The sequence below is a fragment of the Lolium rigidum genome, chromosome 3 (assembly GCF_022539505.1).
Source record: "Lolium rigidum isolate FL_2022 chromosome 3, APGP_CSIRO_Lrig_0.1, whole genome shotgun sequence".
Lineage (NCBI taxonomy): Eukaryota > Viridiplantae > Streptophyta > Magnoliopsida > Poales > Poaceae > Lolium > Lolium rigidum.
The window spans coordinates 71,927,279-71,945,606 of record NC_061510.1 but is presented as its reverse complement, the minus strand read 5'-3'; the positions used below and the strand labels follow the sequence as shown (position 1 = coordinate 71,945,606).

The window sequence follows — 18,328 nt, the reverse complement described above, 5'->3', positions numbered from 1 at the left end:
CATGACACTACAGAGCACAACACATTTGTATTATCTCATTATCATGTCCTGATGGTACAAAAAATAGATAGTTGCTTTGTTTCATGGCACTACCGAGCACAACACATTTGTATTATTTTATTATCATATCCTGTTGGTACAAAAAAAAGGCAGTCGTGCGGCCAATGCAGGAGAGGTGTGTGGGATAGGTGGACATAAAACTCTGGCTTCAAACTTCATCATATGAAGCAAAGCAAGATGAACATCAGTCAATCACAATTTCTCTTAAAATCAGTTGTCATTGAACATCAGTAGATATATACCAAAGCTTTTTGTACTTAGACAGGCGTTAGCTCCAAGTCTTCTAGCTTGTACCACAACACCAAGTATCATACCATTATATCTATAGTGTAACACACAAGACACACACCTTGCTAGTACTTAGCAACATGGCGAAAATCAATCAAGATTCAAGAAGCAGATATGCTTTCTGTTATCCAGTGGGGGTCTCGTATCCAAGGAGCAGGTTGAGCACTTCTTCAGGTATCTCTTCCTTGCGGTTGAATATGCAAATATATTCATGCAGTGACATTGTAGCTATTGAAAACTTAAACACTCATCTAGAAACCTGAAGTTGTGGCCTTGGACATGTAGGATCCCTGTACGTTCATGGTTACCTCGAGGCACAGCGGAGAACCTGGTTTAATTGTTGACACAGCCACATGACAACATTCATATGTATTTCATAAGCTTTGCATAATGGGTAGGTTAAACGCTAAAATGACAGGTCACTCTCCTTTCTAATGTTTTAAAAAGATGGTTCCCTTAGGAGGAAAAAAAACAGCCATGAATCATCTGGTAGAAAGTATTTAAAATGATGACCCGGAGGCATGGATGAAGCTAGAATCAGCAGGAGGGAGAAGTAGAGAAAACAAATGAATGGATGCGGCAGGCAGAAAACTAATGTTTATTACGTCCATATCTAATTGCTTGATTTCCGAAATAAATTAAATGTGTTGATGACATCACACACCAGTTAACTCCTGCAGAACACCCATATTTTTTAGCAGAACTAAAGGGTAAATTATTCATCATTACGATTTTGTAGTCTAACATAACTAACTCCTGACCTGGTTAACTGTATATTTGCTTGACATCAGTCGTTCTTGGCTCTAAGTTAGCTTTGTCAACTTGCACAAATTTGCATGCATTTCACTGAGCTTTAGTTATATTACCATCTAGAAGCAAACACACATTATATAAAAGTAGAATAGGATCAAAGTAACTTCACCTATCAGAGGAACCTGCTTGTCCAGCTCCTACATGCGTCAATTATCAAAGTAATGGTAAAATAGTATAAAATGTGCTTGGAAGAATACCATAGTAGTATCTTGAAGGTCAAGTTACTACTGCCCATCAGAACCGAAGCCTTCAAATATACAACAGAGAGGAGAAAACCTTTGCAAGCTGCTTGAAGCTTAACTGCTCAAGCAAGTTTTACACAAGAACTATAGTCTTACAACAATAAGCAATATTAAGATAAAATTTCTATGAGACAAAACGAAAACGAATGCTATGTGTGGAAGACAGCAAGTGTTGTGCATATATTTGAGATAGAACCACATATAGAGAAGTTCAACTCTAGACCTAACATGAAAATTTAAGGGAACAATATATAAACAGATCTGGTACTTAAATCAACTATGACTCATTAAGGACCAGTTAACATACATTTTGAGTATATAACCCTTTAGCATATATGTTCTTTTCTTCCATTGAAAAGGAAGATCCCTCATCAGATTCATGTGTACATGGAAAACAACTTCACTTACCCCAAGCAATACAATTCTTCGTAGTAAAAGGATATATATATACTAAAAACATGATTTATTTAGGAGAACAAATGCATATAGACTCCAAGAAAAAAAATCTTACTCCCTCCGATTCATATTACTTGACATTGATATGGATGTATCTAGATGCATTTTAGTTCTAGATAAATAATTATGGTGAAAGGCTAAAATAAAGATAAATAGGTCTCCTCCCATAGAGAAAATAGTAAGACTCTACATTAAGGAAAAGGGAAGACAAATAATTCACTGCTCTACCACTTGAAACAAAAAATGATTAATTCCAGGACTCTGAACTACACAATATGTAAGGTAGGCTATAATGCAGATGCAGTTCAGTGGGTATATCACTATCACATCATTTTGGATTCCTTTTCTGATTGTTGCTTCAAAGAAATAATTGATCCAAGTTTGAGTTTGAAGTTCTGAATTGACAATCTGATCATAAAGGATGTTGTAGAGGCAATCATAAGTTCACAGCAACATCCAAGCAAGCATTCATATATTTTATAAGGGGCAAAACTTGGAAAAGATTAGATGCAAAAAAAAGGAAGAGCGCACACTTTGATCTTTTGGCAACTCCCGAAAGTCCTAAACTTCTAACCGATATGTCTTGTGGTCGTTTCCTGATCCTACAAAAAATAAAATGGCATAGATGTCAATAAAATCGATTATCCTGGGAGAGCAAAATACCAATATGGGAACCAACCAAAGGGAGAACCTTTAGGGTGAGGGGATAATCTTTTTATAGGATACAGTCTACAAAAGCTATTACCTGGGCTAACGATAAGCTTGTGATTGCATACCTATATACTTACATAACAACAACATAATCATTTTTGTGTGAACAACGCAGAACGGATGGAAATATCAGCATATAATCTCCTAGAGGTCTAATACCTAAATTAAAGATAAGCTGGTGACTTTATAGCTCTAAACCAAATAATTGCATAACCATGCCACCACAGAATAATGCATGAAATTGTGAAGCTATAAGGATAGTAACAAAGAACCTATACCATCAATACACTCTACTGTATGTCAATCTGCCATCATGATGTGCAAATTGAAACTTCGAACCGGGGAAAAGAATTACCAAACATACCATGTAAGTGTAACATGTAGAAACAGTACAAAATATAAAGCAAGAAGGGATAGATAGGATATTCAGTCGCTGTTGTTTATCCGGCAGACACGGACGAATCAAGAGAGGGCATCCTTGATGATTTCATTGAACATTCTTTTGCTTGCCAATATATAGAAATGAGAAGAAAAGAAACAACCCACACTCAGATAGTATTGCTTGATAATTTTGAGACATGAATGCCCGAAGGGAAGGTGGTCTCAATCATTATGAAATTAGGAAACAACACAAAATAATTTCATAGAGGCCATGGATGAACCAATGGTGATAAGGAGAAATGGTCGTTCTTGGGGCACAACTTAAAAGGTCCAGGTGTACAGAGAATGTTATACTTGTACCTGCAGCAGCTCATCTGTTTACTTGACAATGCTACTGCCCAGGGTGCACGGACCATGGTCGGATCTTGTGGCGATGATGCCAAGATATCGAGGCCACTACCTCCTCTGGCACCCACTCCCACTTCACATGATGCTGCTATCGCCCTGTGAGATATTAAAGGTGGCTAAGCACGCAAATACATAAGAAAATATGCACACTCTCATTTCACACCCACCGTTGCTTCCACTGTGAAATATATAAAACAAATAGCTAAAGAATACAAATGTATAAGAAGATTTTTATCTATAACACAGTCTCAACAGGATCAAATCCAAATTAGGTATGCTTTGTTGCTACAAATTAAGATATCCACAGAATTGATGTCGCATGCAATCTATTGCAGAATACTACTAATCCAAACTTGTTTAGTAATCTACTCTTAAAACATGTAAAATCATAATTCCGACTGAACTATAAAAAAACCTAGGATAGATGCAGGAGACGCCTCAAATCCAACCAGGAAAGAAAAGAACTCGACTGCTGCGCGACCAACCGCGTGGAAAACGTGCAGCCAAAAGAGATCTCAGCAAAGGAACCTCACCGTCTGCATCGTCGTCGCCGTGCTAGCCATGGGCAGAAGGCACCTATCCCCTTCAAAGACGGCAACGGTGGGGCGAGTCCACCACCGGAGCGCTGATTCTCTGTGTGGGCGCCGCTGTAGGGGAGAAGCGGGTGGGGGCGCACGGTGCCCTGGAGCTTCGCCGTCCCCGGCCCGGTTCGAGACGGAGATATGGGATAGGAGATCGGGGCGGCGATGGCGAGGGCGGTGAATCTTTTGTTCAGATGGGGCGGCGAGGGTTCGGCGTTGGAGGACGGATCGTGGAGATGCCAGCGGCCACAACCCTAGAGCGCCTGGGAGGAAGAGGAGATTGGGGAGGGGAGAAATACCTGATGTTTTCTTTTCCAACGCGCAATGATAGGCACGCAGGACCACAGACCGGCCCACCAGCAGAGAGCATCTGCTTTGCATGGCGCGGGAGGAGGCCTGAGAACTCAGCGATCTCAACAGGATTATATCTTTTAATAAATTTGATAATTTGTACAAGACCAATATCAACCATTTGCTCCCAAGATCTCCTCGGATATTGTTTTGTCTGAAGCAAAAAAAAAAAGATAACAACCTAGGCAGCTACCAAGAAGCTACCGGATCATGCTCACCAAGTGCTTGGATCAAGAAGAAGTAAAAGATCATCCGAGCTCGCGATATTTGAAAGGACAATGGCATAGATGATTGCTATTTAGGAGAAATTTGTCATTTTTTTGGGAGAAACTAGCCACTTTTGAACATATTGTATGATATTGTCTTATTTACACATTTTGGAGGAACTTGTCACTCATTAGCAATGCCTAAAGGGCGATGGTACATGTTTACCATTGTATTCAGTTGCCAATTTACATATTTGTGTATGCCAATGTGCTTAAATGTAACAGCGTAGACCGTATAGGTCGCGCCGCTGGGGCATTGGCCTCGCAGGCCGGACTGCAACCCAAATTTTGTATGTTGGCCAACCCAAACAAACACAAATGGACAGTTTGGATTGCCGTTATGGATCGCACCGCTGGAGATGCCCTTGGGCGTGGACCATCAAAGAGGCAGACATGAGAAATAAGAAAGTTGTCTTGTCTCACATATCCTATACTAAATTTTCAGAAGATTGCATCAAAAGCGTCCATAGTGGGATATGGACAAATGCTGCTTATTATTTATCTTGTATCATATCCTACACAAATTGCACGGAAAGTCCACTTCCATGAACCATATCTACTCTGAAAGTGTTCGGTTAGGAGACAGTCTACTTACCTTTAACCCCTAACTCTGAATATATGTACCCAAAACGAAGTGACAAGCCTCTGACAACAACAACAAAAAAAACACATTGACAAAGCGTCACAATGATTTTACTTAAAAGTGCAACGCGGCTTCTCTGAAATGGATAGAAAAGGTGTGTTTTTTCCATCCAACTATAAATTATCCGTTGCATATTAGATTATTGAGCCATCAGTAAAACAAATTTGACAATAAAGTTGACAAGATACCCACAAGTCTGCTTCAAAGTGTTCTTGGTCCTCCCAGATGTGGAACTTAATGTCTCTGTCACATCACATACACATCATCTGAATCTATAAAATGGTAAAAACTCTAAGTTAAGTTTGAGAAAAATATATTCTAAGAAAGATAAATCAGAATGCAGCCATGTTGGAAACATATATGGATAATGCATTTTTTTGGAATCTTATCTTTTAAAGGTCAAAACTCGTGGAAACACTACAAGAAATCAGGTCTATTGCAACAACAATATTCGTGGCAATAAGTGCCGAATCGTGGCAACAACTACCTATTGCCACGACATGACTTTCGTTGCCAAGCGTTGCGAAAAGTCGCATGGTAATAGGTTATCGCCACGAAAAACAAAATGTGGCAATTAAACGTGTTTTTGCAACAACTATGTGACAAGTTGCCACACTTTTTCTTGTGGCAGCACGCTCTTGTCGCCACAATTTGGTTTGTGGGGATAGCTTAATGCAACAGACATCAACATCATGGCGATTAGCCGTTTGTGGCGATAGACATTTGTGGCATAGACTATTCCAACAACACATGTTTCATGGCACATGCCCTTTCGTTGCAATAGCCAAATGTTGCGATAGATATGAACCCTATGGCAACCACTATTTTTTCGTGGGTTTACCTCTTTCGCCACAAACGCTTTGTTCATGGTATTAATTTATGGCAACAACTCTCCAACCGTGGCGACAAACTATTGCAACCGAAACTAGGTTGTGGTAATAGATTATTTTGTAACCAAAAAAAATGCGGGCATTCAATTGTATTATTCAACCCACAGTTATATGATGTATATTCATAAAATATCGTAGCTCTCATCACAAATATCCATAAAATGAATCTGAAATATAATTTAGCAATCATTCAACATACTGAATGTGCTATCCTAATGAAATGCAAAGATTAAAGTGTTTGTGTTGTATATTCCAGTCCAGTCCAGTTAATTTTTTGTTTCCTGCAATTAAGAAATCAAGAAACTGTTAATTGGAGCATGGAAAGCAAATGGGCACATGTAAGTACAAAAAAATAGTTTCTAGAGATCAGTATTTGAAAAATAACAGCAGTGGTTTTACATGAGCAACTGAGAGAAGAAGAGAACATATATAATGGTCGCAGCTAAGCAGGTGCAAATCACACAAAGCTTCAGGACCACTATCATTTTGCAAACGATGCCGGTGAAAAAAAAGCATAAGATGCATATTTCCTACTGGGAAACCTTTTCCAATTGGTGCTATTGGCAAATTAGAAACGCTCTGAATCAAAATGTGCACAAATACAATCTACTAACAATCACTGCCAAATTGTAACCCTCTGGCCAAACAACGAAGTATTGATATAAAATAGGTTTAACAGCATTATCTGATTTCACTGGATATAAAATGGGTTGCAACTATACTGCGTGCAATAAAAAACATAAGTACCAAACAGCCAGGTACATGCTACGACCTGCAAGGGCAATTTCTTATTGTCATTCCAGGGAAGCATCTATATTACATGAAGAAAAAAATAAAGGGTCGCATTCATGAGGGGCAAGAGTACGTATGCAAGCAATTATGTTGAGTCGCAAAGTGTAGGCGGCAGCAGCAGCCCAGCATCCGCACAGCAACATATCTTATCTATATCTACTACTAATCCATCCAAACTAACTTAGCACAACATTCCAGCAGCAACATGCCATCAATATCCAAATTCTTGTGCACTTGATAGCAATTGAGACATGATGAGTATAACCAGACTCAAAAAATTATGTAATGTATGCAATTTCTAGGACACTTAGAGCAGGTCACATGCCACAGTAACAGACTACATCAAATAGCTAAGACAGGTCAGCCAATCCTTGTTCAAAGTATCAAAAAATAGTTCTAGGGGTGCCCAACATGTGGTATCAAATAAAGGTCAACATGAAGAGAAACCAAGGTTGTTTCTTACCATTGCTCGAAAATGTCCTCTTTGTTGCAGCTTGTATGAGCACATTTGGAGAAACTATATTGTGCCTTGTACCTAGATCCCCAGTAGTACTAGCGGCATGTGAAAGAGTATTTTCAGATTTGGATTACTATTTTCTTTGCCAGTCGTTTTCTTGGGTGTCTGCAAATAGAAATGCACTTTTAGCAACGCAAGTAAGCAAAAATAATCTTACAAGTTCGTAAGCATATGACTATAATCACCTGATTAGCTTGCGTTTGTTTGGTTCCCATGTGTTGGCTCAACTCTGTGAACTTTGCAATCAAGTTTTCCTCAAATTCCAGTCTTCATCTTCGCTCCTCTTCCAATAATCTACCTCAAATCATACACGAAATATTGCATTACTCAGTACTAGATTGTAAGAAACTAGGGCACAAATATAAACCAAAATCCATACCATTTTGTACTAGTTCACGGTTGCGGCGAGCATGGGACAGCCATTCAGCCAGTGCACACATGTCATTAGCAGACAGTTGAGTGTCAGATTGTTCTTGAGTTCCTGTATAAGGTTTAACAGTTGTGAAGATTAAGCAATCCAAGATTTTTCTCCATTATTATAACAAATGGTTTAACTGATTAAATGTCATAAAGTTTTTCCAAGACCTGCGTTACGGGAACAGATCCTTTCTTTACTGAACACAACAAAAAAAATGGACTTAGCATTATCAATGTGCAACCATTCAGAATAGTGATTAAGAACTAAGGAAGTGGTGTACCTTGCAGAAAGGAGTAATGTGAATCATCTCTTTCTCTAACGCTTGCACTCAGTGTCGCTGTACCGTCAGAGGCCTCCCACCAGCACGGTCTTGCGTTGAATTAATCGTTGTGCCCTTGTGTAGGTAATAACATAATTAGAGTCAATTTCAGAGGAAGCACAATACTTAAAGCAGTCATAAATTATTAGATGTCCAAGATAAACCATCTCTTCAATCACTAACTGAGATATAAGAGAAGATGCACATGCATATCAGCACATATAAAGATGCACATGTTCAATCACTTAATCTAGGTTCTAGACAAACTTCCTAGTTCCTACGTCAAAGCTACACATACACAGAACATTAACAACACATAGTTTTAAATTTAATGCATCGCATGCAAACACCAGCACCACTACTGATCATCTCCAATATGAGAGCGCATTGTGCCCTTGTTCACATTCATGAAAGATCAAACAGTCATCAAAATGAAAATTTTCAACTGGCAGTAACCTGGAACAACATGGTTCCTCAACACAAGTGGGCTTTTATAAATCTGAGCTCCATTTTAGTACACTATTTCTTCTAATATGAATTCAGTTTAGAACAAAATTACCACCAACTATCTAACAGACTGCTAACTGAACCTAAATTCAGAACATGTATTGCTAGTTGAACCTAACTTCAGAAAAAACTACTGCTCACGCTGAGGGAGGGATTAACGATCCATGGACAAGTATTGAAGGTGTGTACCGTGCCGCCGTCACGGGGATCAACGGTGGCATGCTCTGTAGAAGAGCTCCCAGTCGAACCGCTGGATCGGCGAGGTGTTGGCAGTCGTGGTCATGGCCGCCATGGCTGTGGTTGCCATGGCCGAGGCCGTGGACGGCATCGACGACATCAGTTCTATAGTTTCCCAGATGGACGTGAGCGCCGCCACCACTGCTGCCTAGCTGGTCGCCGGCGAGGGGGCATGTTGCCTCCCGAGGGTTGTGATAGGAGGAAGGCGATGCGGGCATGCCGGAGGCGAGATCCTGGAGTGAGGAGTGCGCTTTATTCTACGATGGAAAAGGGGGCGCTGCGCTAAGAGGGATCGACGGGGAGTTGGTCGCTTCCCTCTTCGCCTCGCATGGGAGCAGACAAAGGGGAACCAAAAACAGTGCGGAGGAGAAGAAATTACCTGCGAGGCTGCGACTCAGATCCGATCTCACGATTTGCTGATGAGTAATAATCGGGAGTACTACTTATGAGGGGTTTTTTTGCGGGAGGTTAGAAAATTATGGCGCAATACAGGACCAAAATTTGGTGGGAAGTTACAAAAAAAAATCGAAGGTCAGCGGGAAGTAAAAAATTACCTCCACAAAGTAGAGTATGCTTAATTATTTGTTTGGACATTAATTATTTTAAGTGATCGCTTATAATAATAAAATAATTTGGAAAAATATGGAATATGCTTCTGAAAATATCATTACTCCTTTCGATCTAAATTAATTGACTCCTTGTATCATCATACTACAAAAATCAAATGTGACCACATATATCCAACATTTTCCATCTAGCAAATCCTAGCTAACTTATATAGCTAGCTAAACGAAAGGGGGCGATTGTTATTCATGTTTATACTTAAGATAGGGCATGAGACTAGATCCCGCTTTCTTCTCAACACTGGTTCGGCGATCCAATATAACCTAATGCAAGAAAAACCTGACGCTCACGGTAAAGTACAATCTCATGAAAGGCATACTCGAATCTCACATGGAAATACAAACATTAAGAACTTAGATCATCTCCATCGGAGGACGTGGGTTTCCCATGGGAGATAAATCCTGATCCTAGTATAGTAGGTACTCAAATATTTGTTTTTGCAGTTAAGTGAGTACTAAATATGGATTCTGATCCTAGTATAGTAGCCACTAATTTTTTTTTTGCACTTAAGTGAGTAATAAATGTGAATTCTGATCCTAGTATAGTAGCTACTAAAATATGTCAATTTGCGAGAGCCATGGCCTAGGTGGCCTACTTGAAGGCCCGCCGCTAACTATGGAATATCGTTGCAACATATTGTTCTTTATTGCAACAGTAGTGGGTTGTTGTAATATGCTCTACATATTGCCACGGATACACAACTTGTCACAGTAAACAGTAGTTACTGCAACGCGGTGAAATTGAGGTGAAAGATATGCACTATTACCACCAATATGTGTTTTGTTGCAATAGGTGCCCCATTTTTTGCAACAATATTTGTAACTATCGCAATGTGACACAGTTGTTGCAATATATGTTTGAATATTACCATGAATGTTTACTTTGTTGCAAGACCTAGTTTCTATCGCAACAAAATCACTAACTCGTGCAACGGAATTTGGTTGTGGCAATATCATGGACATATTGCAATGTACATGCATGTTGTTGCAATATACGGGCTATATTGCAACAGAACATGTAATTAACACGACAAAAATAAATGGTGGCAATATGTGCGGCCTATTACCACAAACGTGAAAATGGTGGCAATATTGCGTTTTACTGCAACGAAATGTGGTTGTAGCAATAAAATTTGTTGCAATAGGCCGGATTTCCTGTAGTGAAATGGTTTTATTTCTGGTTTAGAGTCAAAACACGTCTAGAGCAATATCAAAATTGAAGTAAAGATTATGTACATTGAAAATTCTAATGTGTTTAAAGTGTTGAATATCTTACTTTTACACACTTTTCATGTGTAGGAGATGATGCGGCATACATTTAGACACCCCATCAACTAAAACAAAATTAAATTGGTCAATGGCGTTTTGGAGATGCTCTAAAGAAGGTATATTAGATGGTGATTTATTTATCCAGATTTAGAGTCTAAAGTGAGATATAATCGTCCAAATTCAGGAGTGGAAACTCACTTTACGTTGAAGAGGAAACATGAAGAATATTAGACCAATGAGTTTGGCTAACGTTGGTGTACTTAGTTTGTTGTGGTTGTCTTTTAGCTTGTGATACGGCATATACTCATTTCATTTGGCAAACTTTTCGTTATCTATATAGTCATTGTCTCTTTCCCACTGTCATGGGGGAACAACTATTGTTGTCATCTATGAACAATCCATGGTCATTTTTGATCATTGATTTGCCTCATTTCAACAATTATTGCAGCCTGGCATAATGTCATTGTGTCAGTGTCGTTCTTGTTCATCGATGAGTTGTTCTTAAAAAAATATTGTTCGTGATTTTGTGTTTTCCTCCTGTTGCCGTTATTTTAGAGTATATTTACCTGGACTATATTTTTTTTCATATGCTATGAACCGGCTTTGCCAAACCTCTATGAATCTCTTGGCAGTTGGCATGGGATTGGTGGACATGCACGGTCTGAATCTCTAAAAGATCATTAGAAAATGGTTCGATTTCTTGATTATGATTGTCTCTCGGGAACTTGATAAGAGCGGAATGCCATGGTTTCCACACATATGCATCCTTACTATCTAGTTAGTGTATAATGAGAGCAAAACAATTGTGCAACCTCATGCTAGGTCCTTTCTGTTTCTTTTGTAATTGAATCTGCCAAAGTAAATAAAACTCAAATCTTTTGCCGTGTCAACAACTTGTAGAAACGAGTTGCCAGAAATGTTCTTAGTTCCTTGTACTACCAAGATATGCGTCAAAACACATGATTAGACTGAATCAGTTGATGCATATATTTTATGCTTTGGACATAGGCCCATGAGATGATATCACGCTTCTCGCCGGCTAGTGTACGATTGTACGAATCCCACTGTATCTGGTAAAAAAAATCTCGCACTCATCGGGCGCATCGATAATTTGTGAGTTAGCGCGTAGCTTATTATTCCGGTTAACGTTTAGCATACTCCGTAGTATAATCTCTCTTTCTTTCTCCTGACAACGATACCGCTGTAAGTACTTTCATCTGACAGGTATTTCCCTCAATCAGCGAACGGCAGACCCGTTCCGTTGTTCCCACTGTAATCAATCACTCGACGAAAGCTACCTTCAGTTAACTAAGTGTTCACTGAAGAAGCTAGCACCTTCCGAACAAAGCCGCCAGATTTTTTCGTCGTCGTCCCAGCAATCAAACTTGCCGGTGTTTTAATATATCTGCGATCAAATGATTCATAGCACAAACTAATCTGGTTTAATGCGGGCAGGAAGAAGAAACCGCATCTGCTTCGCGAAGCGGGAATTGGAGGGCCGAATCAAACGCGCGCGAGCCGCGACAAAAAATGGCCACCCGCGGTTGACTCGAAGTCTCGAACAATGGTGAAGCTGCCGCCGGGCTAAGCTGCACGATAGCCATTGTACTAAACCAAGCCCTCCGCCTGCATTTCGCCACACACGAACAGACACAGAGCGCGCGAGCCAAATGGAGCCCCGCCGTCTCCGCTTCCCTCTGCTCCTCCTCGTCGCCGTCGTCCTCGCGTGCCGCCGCTGCGGCGCGCAGGACGCCCCCAACGCCACCGTCCCGGCGCAGTTCGCATGCATGGTGCCCACGCCGTGCGACACGTACGTCGTGTACCGGACGCAGTCGCCGGGGTTCCTCAACCTCAGCGTCATCTCCGACCTATTCGGCGTGAGCCGCGCGATGATCGTCAGCGCCAACAACCTGACCACCGAGGACGGGGTGCTGCTGCCGGGCCAGCCGCTGCTCCTGCCCGTCAAGTGTGGCTGCACCGGCAACTCCTCCTTCGCCAACATCACCTACCCCATCCAGTCCGGCGACACCTACTACGCGCTCGCGCTCACCGCCTTCGAGAACCTCACCAGCTACGGCCTCGTCCAGGAGCTCAACCCCGACGCGCCGGCCAACACGCTCAAGATCCATCAGGAGGTCATTCTGCCGCTCTTCTGCCGGTGCCCCACGCCGGCGGAGCGGGCAGACGGGGTGCTCAAACACATCACCTACCTGTGGCAACCGTTGGACGACGACATGGACGGGGTGAGCAAGCTGATGAACGCGTCAAAGCAGGCCATCGCCAAGGCGAATAACGTCTCAACGGACTTCACCTCCAACGCGGCGATACCGATGCTGATCCCGGTGTCACAGCGGCCGCAGCTTCCGCCCCTGCAGTATAGTGCTAGTACCAGAGATTCTGGTGCTGGCAAGCGCAGCCCTGACGGCGTCACCATCGCAGTCACCGTCGCGGTGTCTTTCGTCGCGTTCGCCGCCTTGTGCGTGGCGGTTTTCACGTACCGAAGGTACCGTCGTCGCGACAAGGCCACGGTGCACCTGGGAAACAGGTTCGCCGCGAACCCGAGGCTTTGTTGGAACCAGAAAGACTTTCACAGCAGCAGCGCCATAGCTCGCATGATCAACAATGGAGGCGACAAGCTGCTCACCAGCGTGTCCCAGTTCATCGACAAGCCTATCATCTTCGGCACCGAGGAGATCATGGAGGCGACGATGAACCTCGACGAACGGTGCAGGCTCGGCACCTCCTACTACCGCGCGAAGCTCGACGGGGAGGTGTTCGCGGTGAAGCCGGCGAAGGGCGACGTCTCGGCGGAGATGCGGATGACCCAGATGGTTAACCACGCCAGCCTAATCAAGCTGGCCGGCATATCCATGGGCGCGGACGGGGAGTACACCTTCCTCGTCTACGAGTTCGCCGAGAAGGGGTCGCTCGACAAGTGGCTGTACCAGAAGCCTCCGTCCTCGCTGTCGATGCCGTCGTCGTCGAGCGATCGCCCCGTGGATACTCTCCTGTGGAACCAGAGGCTGGGCATCGCGTTCGACGTCGCCAACGGGCTGCTCTACATGCACGAGCACACGCAGCCGAGCATGGTGCACGGCGACGTCCGCGCACGGAACATCCTCCTCACCGCGGACTTCAGGGCCAAGATATCCAACTTCTCCGTGGCCACGCCGGCGACGCTGGACGCCGCGGCGACGAGCAGCGACGTGTTCGCCTTCGGCCTGCTGATCCTGGAGCTTCTCTCCGGCAGGAGGGCCATGGAGGCGCGCGTCGGCGCGGAGATCGGCATGCTGTGGCGGGACATCCGCGCGGTGCTGGAAGCCGGCGACAAGAGGGACGCGAAGCTGAGGAAGTGGATGGACCCGACCCTTGGCGGCGTGTACCACCTGGACGCGGCGCTCAGCTTGGCCGGCATGGCGCGGGCTTGCACGGAGGAGGACGCGTCGCGGCGGCCGAAGATGGCCGACGTCGTGTTCAGCCTCTCGATGCTGGTGCAGCCGCTGCCGGTGGGGGACGCGTTCGAGAAGCTATGGCAGCCCAGCTCGGATGAGAACATCGGGATCGTCAATGAAGTGGCGGCACGTTAGAATCGACACGTGACAGAATTTACTGACTAATCTTGTGAGTTACTACTACTATGGTGCGTTCAGTATTTTTGGTACCTTCTGTGAATGTGTACATGTTACCGTGATGTACATTATGTTTCTTCACCCTGTATTCTGCAGACCAAGTTGAGATTTTGTTGCAGCTTGCAACTGCGGTGGATAATACTCACTATCATGAGACGTCCCTTGCGTTATGCGTTAGGCAGAGATTCGGATGCGAATGTGCCGTTTCTTGTGTTCAGATTAGAAGATTAGACTCACCTAGTTACCCAACAATAGAAGAAAAAATAGCCCTTTATGTGAGAATGATTCAGAAAAGAGAAGAGTACGCGAAGTGGTGATCCCGTCAAACAGACTTGTTCAACCTTCAAACCCACTCCCGTGGAGGAAGAAAGCCAGATAAGAGCTCGGTTGATTCGCAGGATTTTCAGAATGTAGAAATAGAAAAAATATATGATTGGAGTAACATGTCCTCTCCAATCCTATAGGATTAGAAAACTACATGATTTTAGATCCACAACCATTTGATTGCACGGGAAACCCAAAAAAAATTGTAAAAGAGGTTCAGTGAAGGTAAATTATCCTCCAAAACATAGTGCAAATGAATTCTTTGTAGGAATTTCAAAGGATTGCAATCATATGAAACAAACAACGTTATGGATCCAAATTCTACAAACATCTTCAGAGCCATCTTCAATACGGTGTGTGACAAGCACAATAGATAGCTGCTATTGGTGTCAGGCGCTCTTGAGGGGAGGGGCTGCCTCCAACAGCGTCCACGTCCTCCCAACGGACATCCCAGGTATTGCATTGTTTTTGTTTTCTAAAAAAAATCACTCATTAGATCTTGGCGTTTCACTAAACGCACCCAATGAATATTATGTGGCCATAACCTATAACATGGCACACGGGCTCCTTCCCATAGCCACCAAAAATTCTAGAAATGAAGTGGCATCATGATAGAGTTAAAACTTAACAAACTTATCTACTAATGTTTTGAGTTACTACGGTGTTTCAATATCTTCTATTCACTATAAAGATACTCCGGTCGTAGCAGCCGGAATTTTTAAAAGAACTATCATATAAAAGAAAAGGTATAAGATATAAAGATGGAGGTGCCTACATGAATATGCAGATTTCATTGGTTAAAGTAATTGAGAGGCTGAATTTATTTGACATGAAATTGTTGTATATTTTATGATTAAAAATTGGTGAGATGAACACATGGATGAAAAATACAGATGACATGGATAGCTTGCATGTCCAAATAGACTATCATTAATGAATACACTGAAACATGGCATGCGCAATTGATTGAGTAGAGAAATAGATGGCGTGGATAGATTGCATGAAAAGATATAGGGCCCCAAAGATATATACACTTTTTTAGCGAAAAATCCACTAACCTATTAATAATTATCAACGGTAGTACAAATAGCCTACAAAGTAATAAAAATTACAATGTGACAAGTGAATATTTAAAACAAGAAATGGATCCAAATTACAAATAGTATAGATTTATAAATTGTATTACTATGTTATACAGTATGCTGCTCCACTCTGTACTCTCACAGATCATGTTAACATTTCGCTACACCTTCCAACTGCAGGGGACAATAGAGCATGAGACGTCCCATGCGTTATCCATTCAAGTCACAGATTCGGATGTCAATGTATCGTTTCTTTGTGTTCAGATTGAAAGGTTGTGTTCGCATGATAGAAGACAAAATATCCCTTTATATGTTATAATGATCCAGAGAAGAGTGTGACAATGTAACAATGGACTTGTTCAACTAATGCGTGCTATGGAAGGGAGAGTTTGATGAGTTTTTTATGGGAAATATATTGGAAAAACGTGCCGCTAGAGTCCCACTTTGTGACGGGAAAATAAGTTGCGAGGGTCATGTTGTGGGTCCTGGCAACTTTGACATTTTTTTATATTTTTTTTGGATTTTGCATGCACCAGTGGATCTAGATCCTATGGCACATGTGACGCGTGGGAGCTAGATTTATAACATGCGCATGTTGATGAGCTCATTTTTTATAGTGAGACGGAGGCATTTTTTTTACCGAAATTGAAGAGTGAGGGTAAAGAGTTACATAGTGGGTTCCTCATATTCAATGCTTTCGACATGTCTAAGCTAACATCCAAAGGAATGACCAATGGACTAGGCCCGGCGAGGCCAACCCTTTCTGTCTTCCTTGTCGTCGTGTTGCACCGCCAGTTGTTACAGTGCCACCTCGGCGCATCCACTATCGTGGAAAAATCACGGCAATAGTCATTGGGATAGCATACAAAAAGGTGATGCCAGGCATGTGGTGAAACCGAGGGAACGTGATTGACATACATGATGTACCCAGGTTTAGGCTCTCATGGTGGAGGTAAAAGCCTACTCCTCTTTGGTTGTATTAGGCCAACACTCGAGGTTATGTAGTCTATGGCTTGATTATCCATACCCTCGAGGGGTCTTTGTGTTGGATTTATATAGGAAACTGGCTAGGGTTACAAGATGTCGAGTTGGTTTGGTAGATTTAAGAGTTCTAGCCTACAACTTATGTCGTGTCTTCTACTGAAAGTTTTATCACTAGTATAGAGTGACACTAAGAATATGCCTCATTGGAAATGACAGCAAATAAGGCCCGCATGAAACATAATTGTGCTTGGAAAACGCGAAGCCTACCGAAAATGGGTCACTGACGCTAAGTAAACATGGGCCACGACTTTCCACAAATATCCATTACCCCTATGTTGCCAACGGGTATTTATCAAACACCATTTCCAATACAAGTCTCTCTAGAAATGGAGACACCAAATTCTCCATTGCCGATTATTCCACTTTGTTTATATATAACCATGTTAAGCTCCTACCCCTTACTCAATCATAACTCTCGTCCTGCATCTGGATGCGCTGCAGTGGTGGTGATCACGATGACCAAGCTGTATCGTGCCCTATTTTTGCAGGAGGGTGCGCATCTGTTGCTCCTCTCCTCTTTGGCCAGATCTAATTTTGCTAAGTGGGAGGTTCCCCGGGAAGCGAGTACTTAGAAGAAGCCTTGCGGTGGTGGGTGCATTCGGTAGGCATCGCTGCATCAGGCACATTCGGCTGGCATCTGGTGTAGCCCTCCAACATATGGATTCATCTCTAGCATTAGGCATAGGGTAACTGATACGTCTCAAACGTATCTATAATTTTTGATGCTCTATGCTTGTTTTACACCAATTTGTATATGTTTTGCTCATACTTGGTTGCACTTTTATACATTTTCTGACACTAACCTATTAACAAGATGCCACAGTGCCAGTTCCCTGTTTTATGATGTTTTGTATTTCAGAAAAGTTGTACAGGAAATATTCTCAGAATTGGACGAAACAAAAGCCGAAGTCAATATTTTACCCTAACGAAGACGGAGTCCAGAGGGGGGGGGGGGGGTTGAAGAAAGGCAGCAGGGCGGCCAGACCAGCCCTAGGCGCGGCCTAGCCCTGGCCCGTGCCTAAGGGTGGTGTGGGACCCATGGCCTCCACCGACATCGCCACTCCGCCTATTTAATCACGATCTCGAGGAAAACCTAAATACCCGAGCCTCCATCCACGAAAAGTTCTGCCGCGGCCGCCATTGCAGACCCTAGCTCGGGAGGGTTTGGAAGCTCTTCCCGGCACCATGTCGAAGGGGAAAATCATCGCCAGATGCATCTACATTGCCATGCCCGCCTCCGAAGTGATGCCTGAGTAGTTCATCCATGGACTATGGGTCCATTGCAGTAGCTAGATGGTTGTTTTCTCCAATTTGTGCCTCATGTTTAGATCTTGTGAGCTGCCTACCATGATCAAGTTCATCTTTATGTAATGCTACATGTTGTGTTTGCTGGGATCCGATGAATATTGTGTACTATGTTGAGATCGATTATATATTCTTGTCATATGTTATTTGTGATCTTACATGCTCTCCATTG

The 18,328-nt window shown here is 42.7% G+C and overlaps 1 protein-coding gene and 1 long non-coding RNA gene across 2 annotated transcripts; one reads left to right on the top strand and one right to left on the bottom strand.

Annotated features, from left to right (window-relative positions):
- Positions 1-238: 238 nt before the first annotated feature.
- On the bottom strand, positions 239-4,213 carry LOC124701777. The gene is made up of 2 exons (XR_007002224.1): positions 3,893-4,213; positions 239-3,455 (listed from the first exon to the last, which is right to left on the bottom strand). It is a non-coding gene; the product is annotated as an uncharacterized LOC124701777 (long non-coding RNA).
- Positions 4,214-12,442: 8,229 nt separating this feature from the next.
- Positions 12,443-14,359, top strand: LOC124702548 (serine/threonine receptor-like kinase NFP). Its single transcript, XM_047234699.1, has 3 exons — positions 12,443-12,738; positions 12,957-12,976; positions 13,092-14,359. Exons 1-3 carry the CDS (start codon positions 12,443-12,445, stop codon positions 14,357-14,359), a joined length of 1,584 nt encoding a protein of 527 aa, XP_047090655.1.
- Positions 14,360-18,328: the final 3,969 nt, after the last annotated feature.

Excerpts from the sequence above, each read along its gene's own strand:
- LOC124702548 (XM_047234699.1), top strand. The coding sequence starts at position 12,443 with ATGGAGCCCCGCCGTCTCCGCTTCCCTCTGCTCCTCCTCGTCGCCGTC. Across the intron at positions 12,739-12,956 it reads CCGCTGCTCCTGCCCGTCAA|ACGGGGTGCTCAAACACATC; the intron begins GTGTGGCTGCAC and ends CGGAGCGGGCAG. Across the intron at positions 12,977-13,091 it reads ACGGGGTGCTCAAACACATC|CGGCGATACCGATGCTGATC; the intron begins ACCTACCTGTGG and ends TCACCTCCAACG.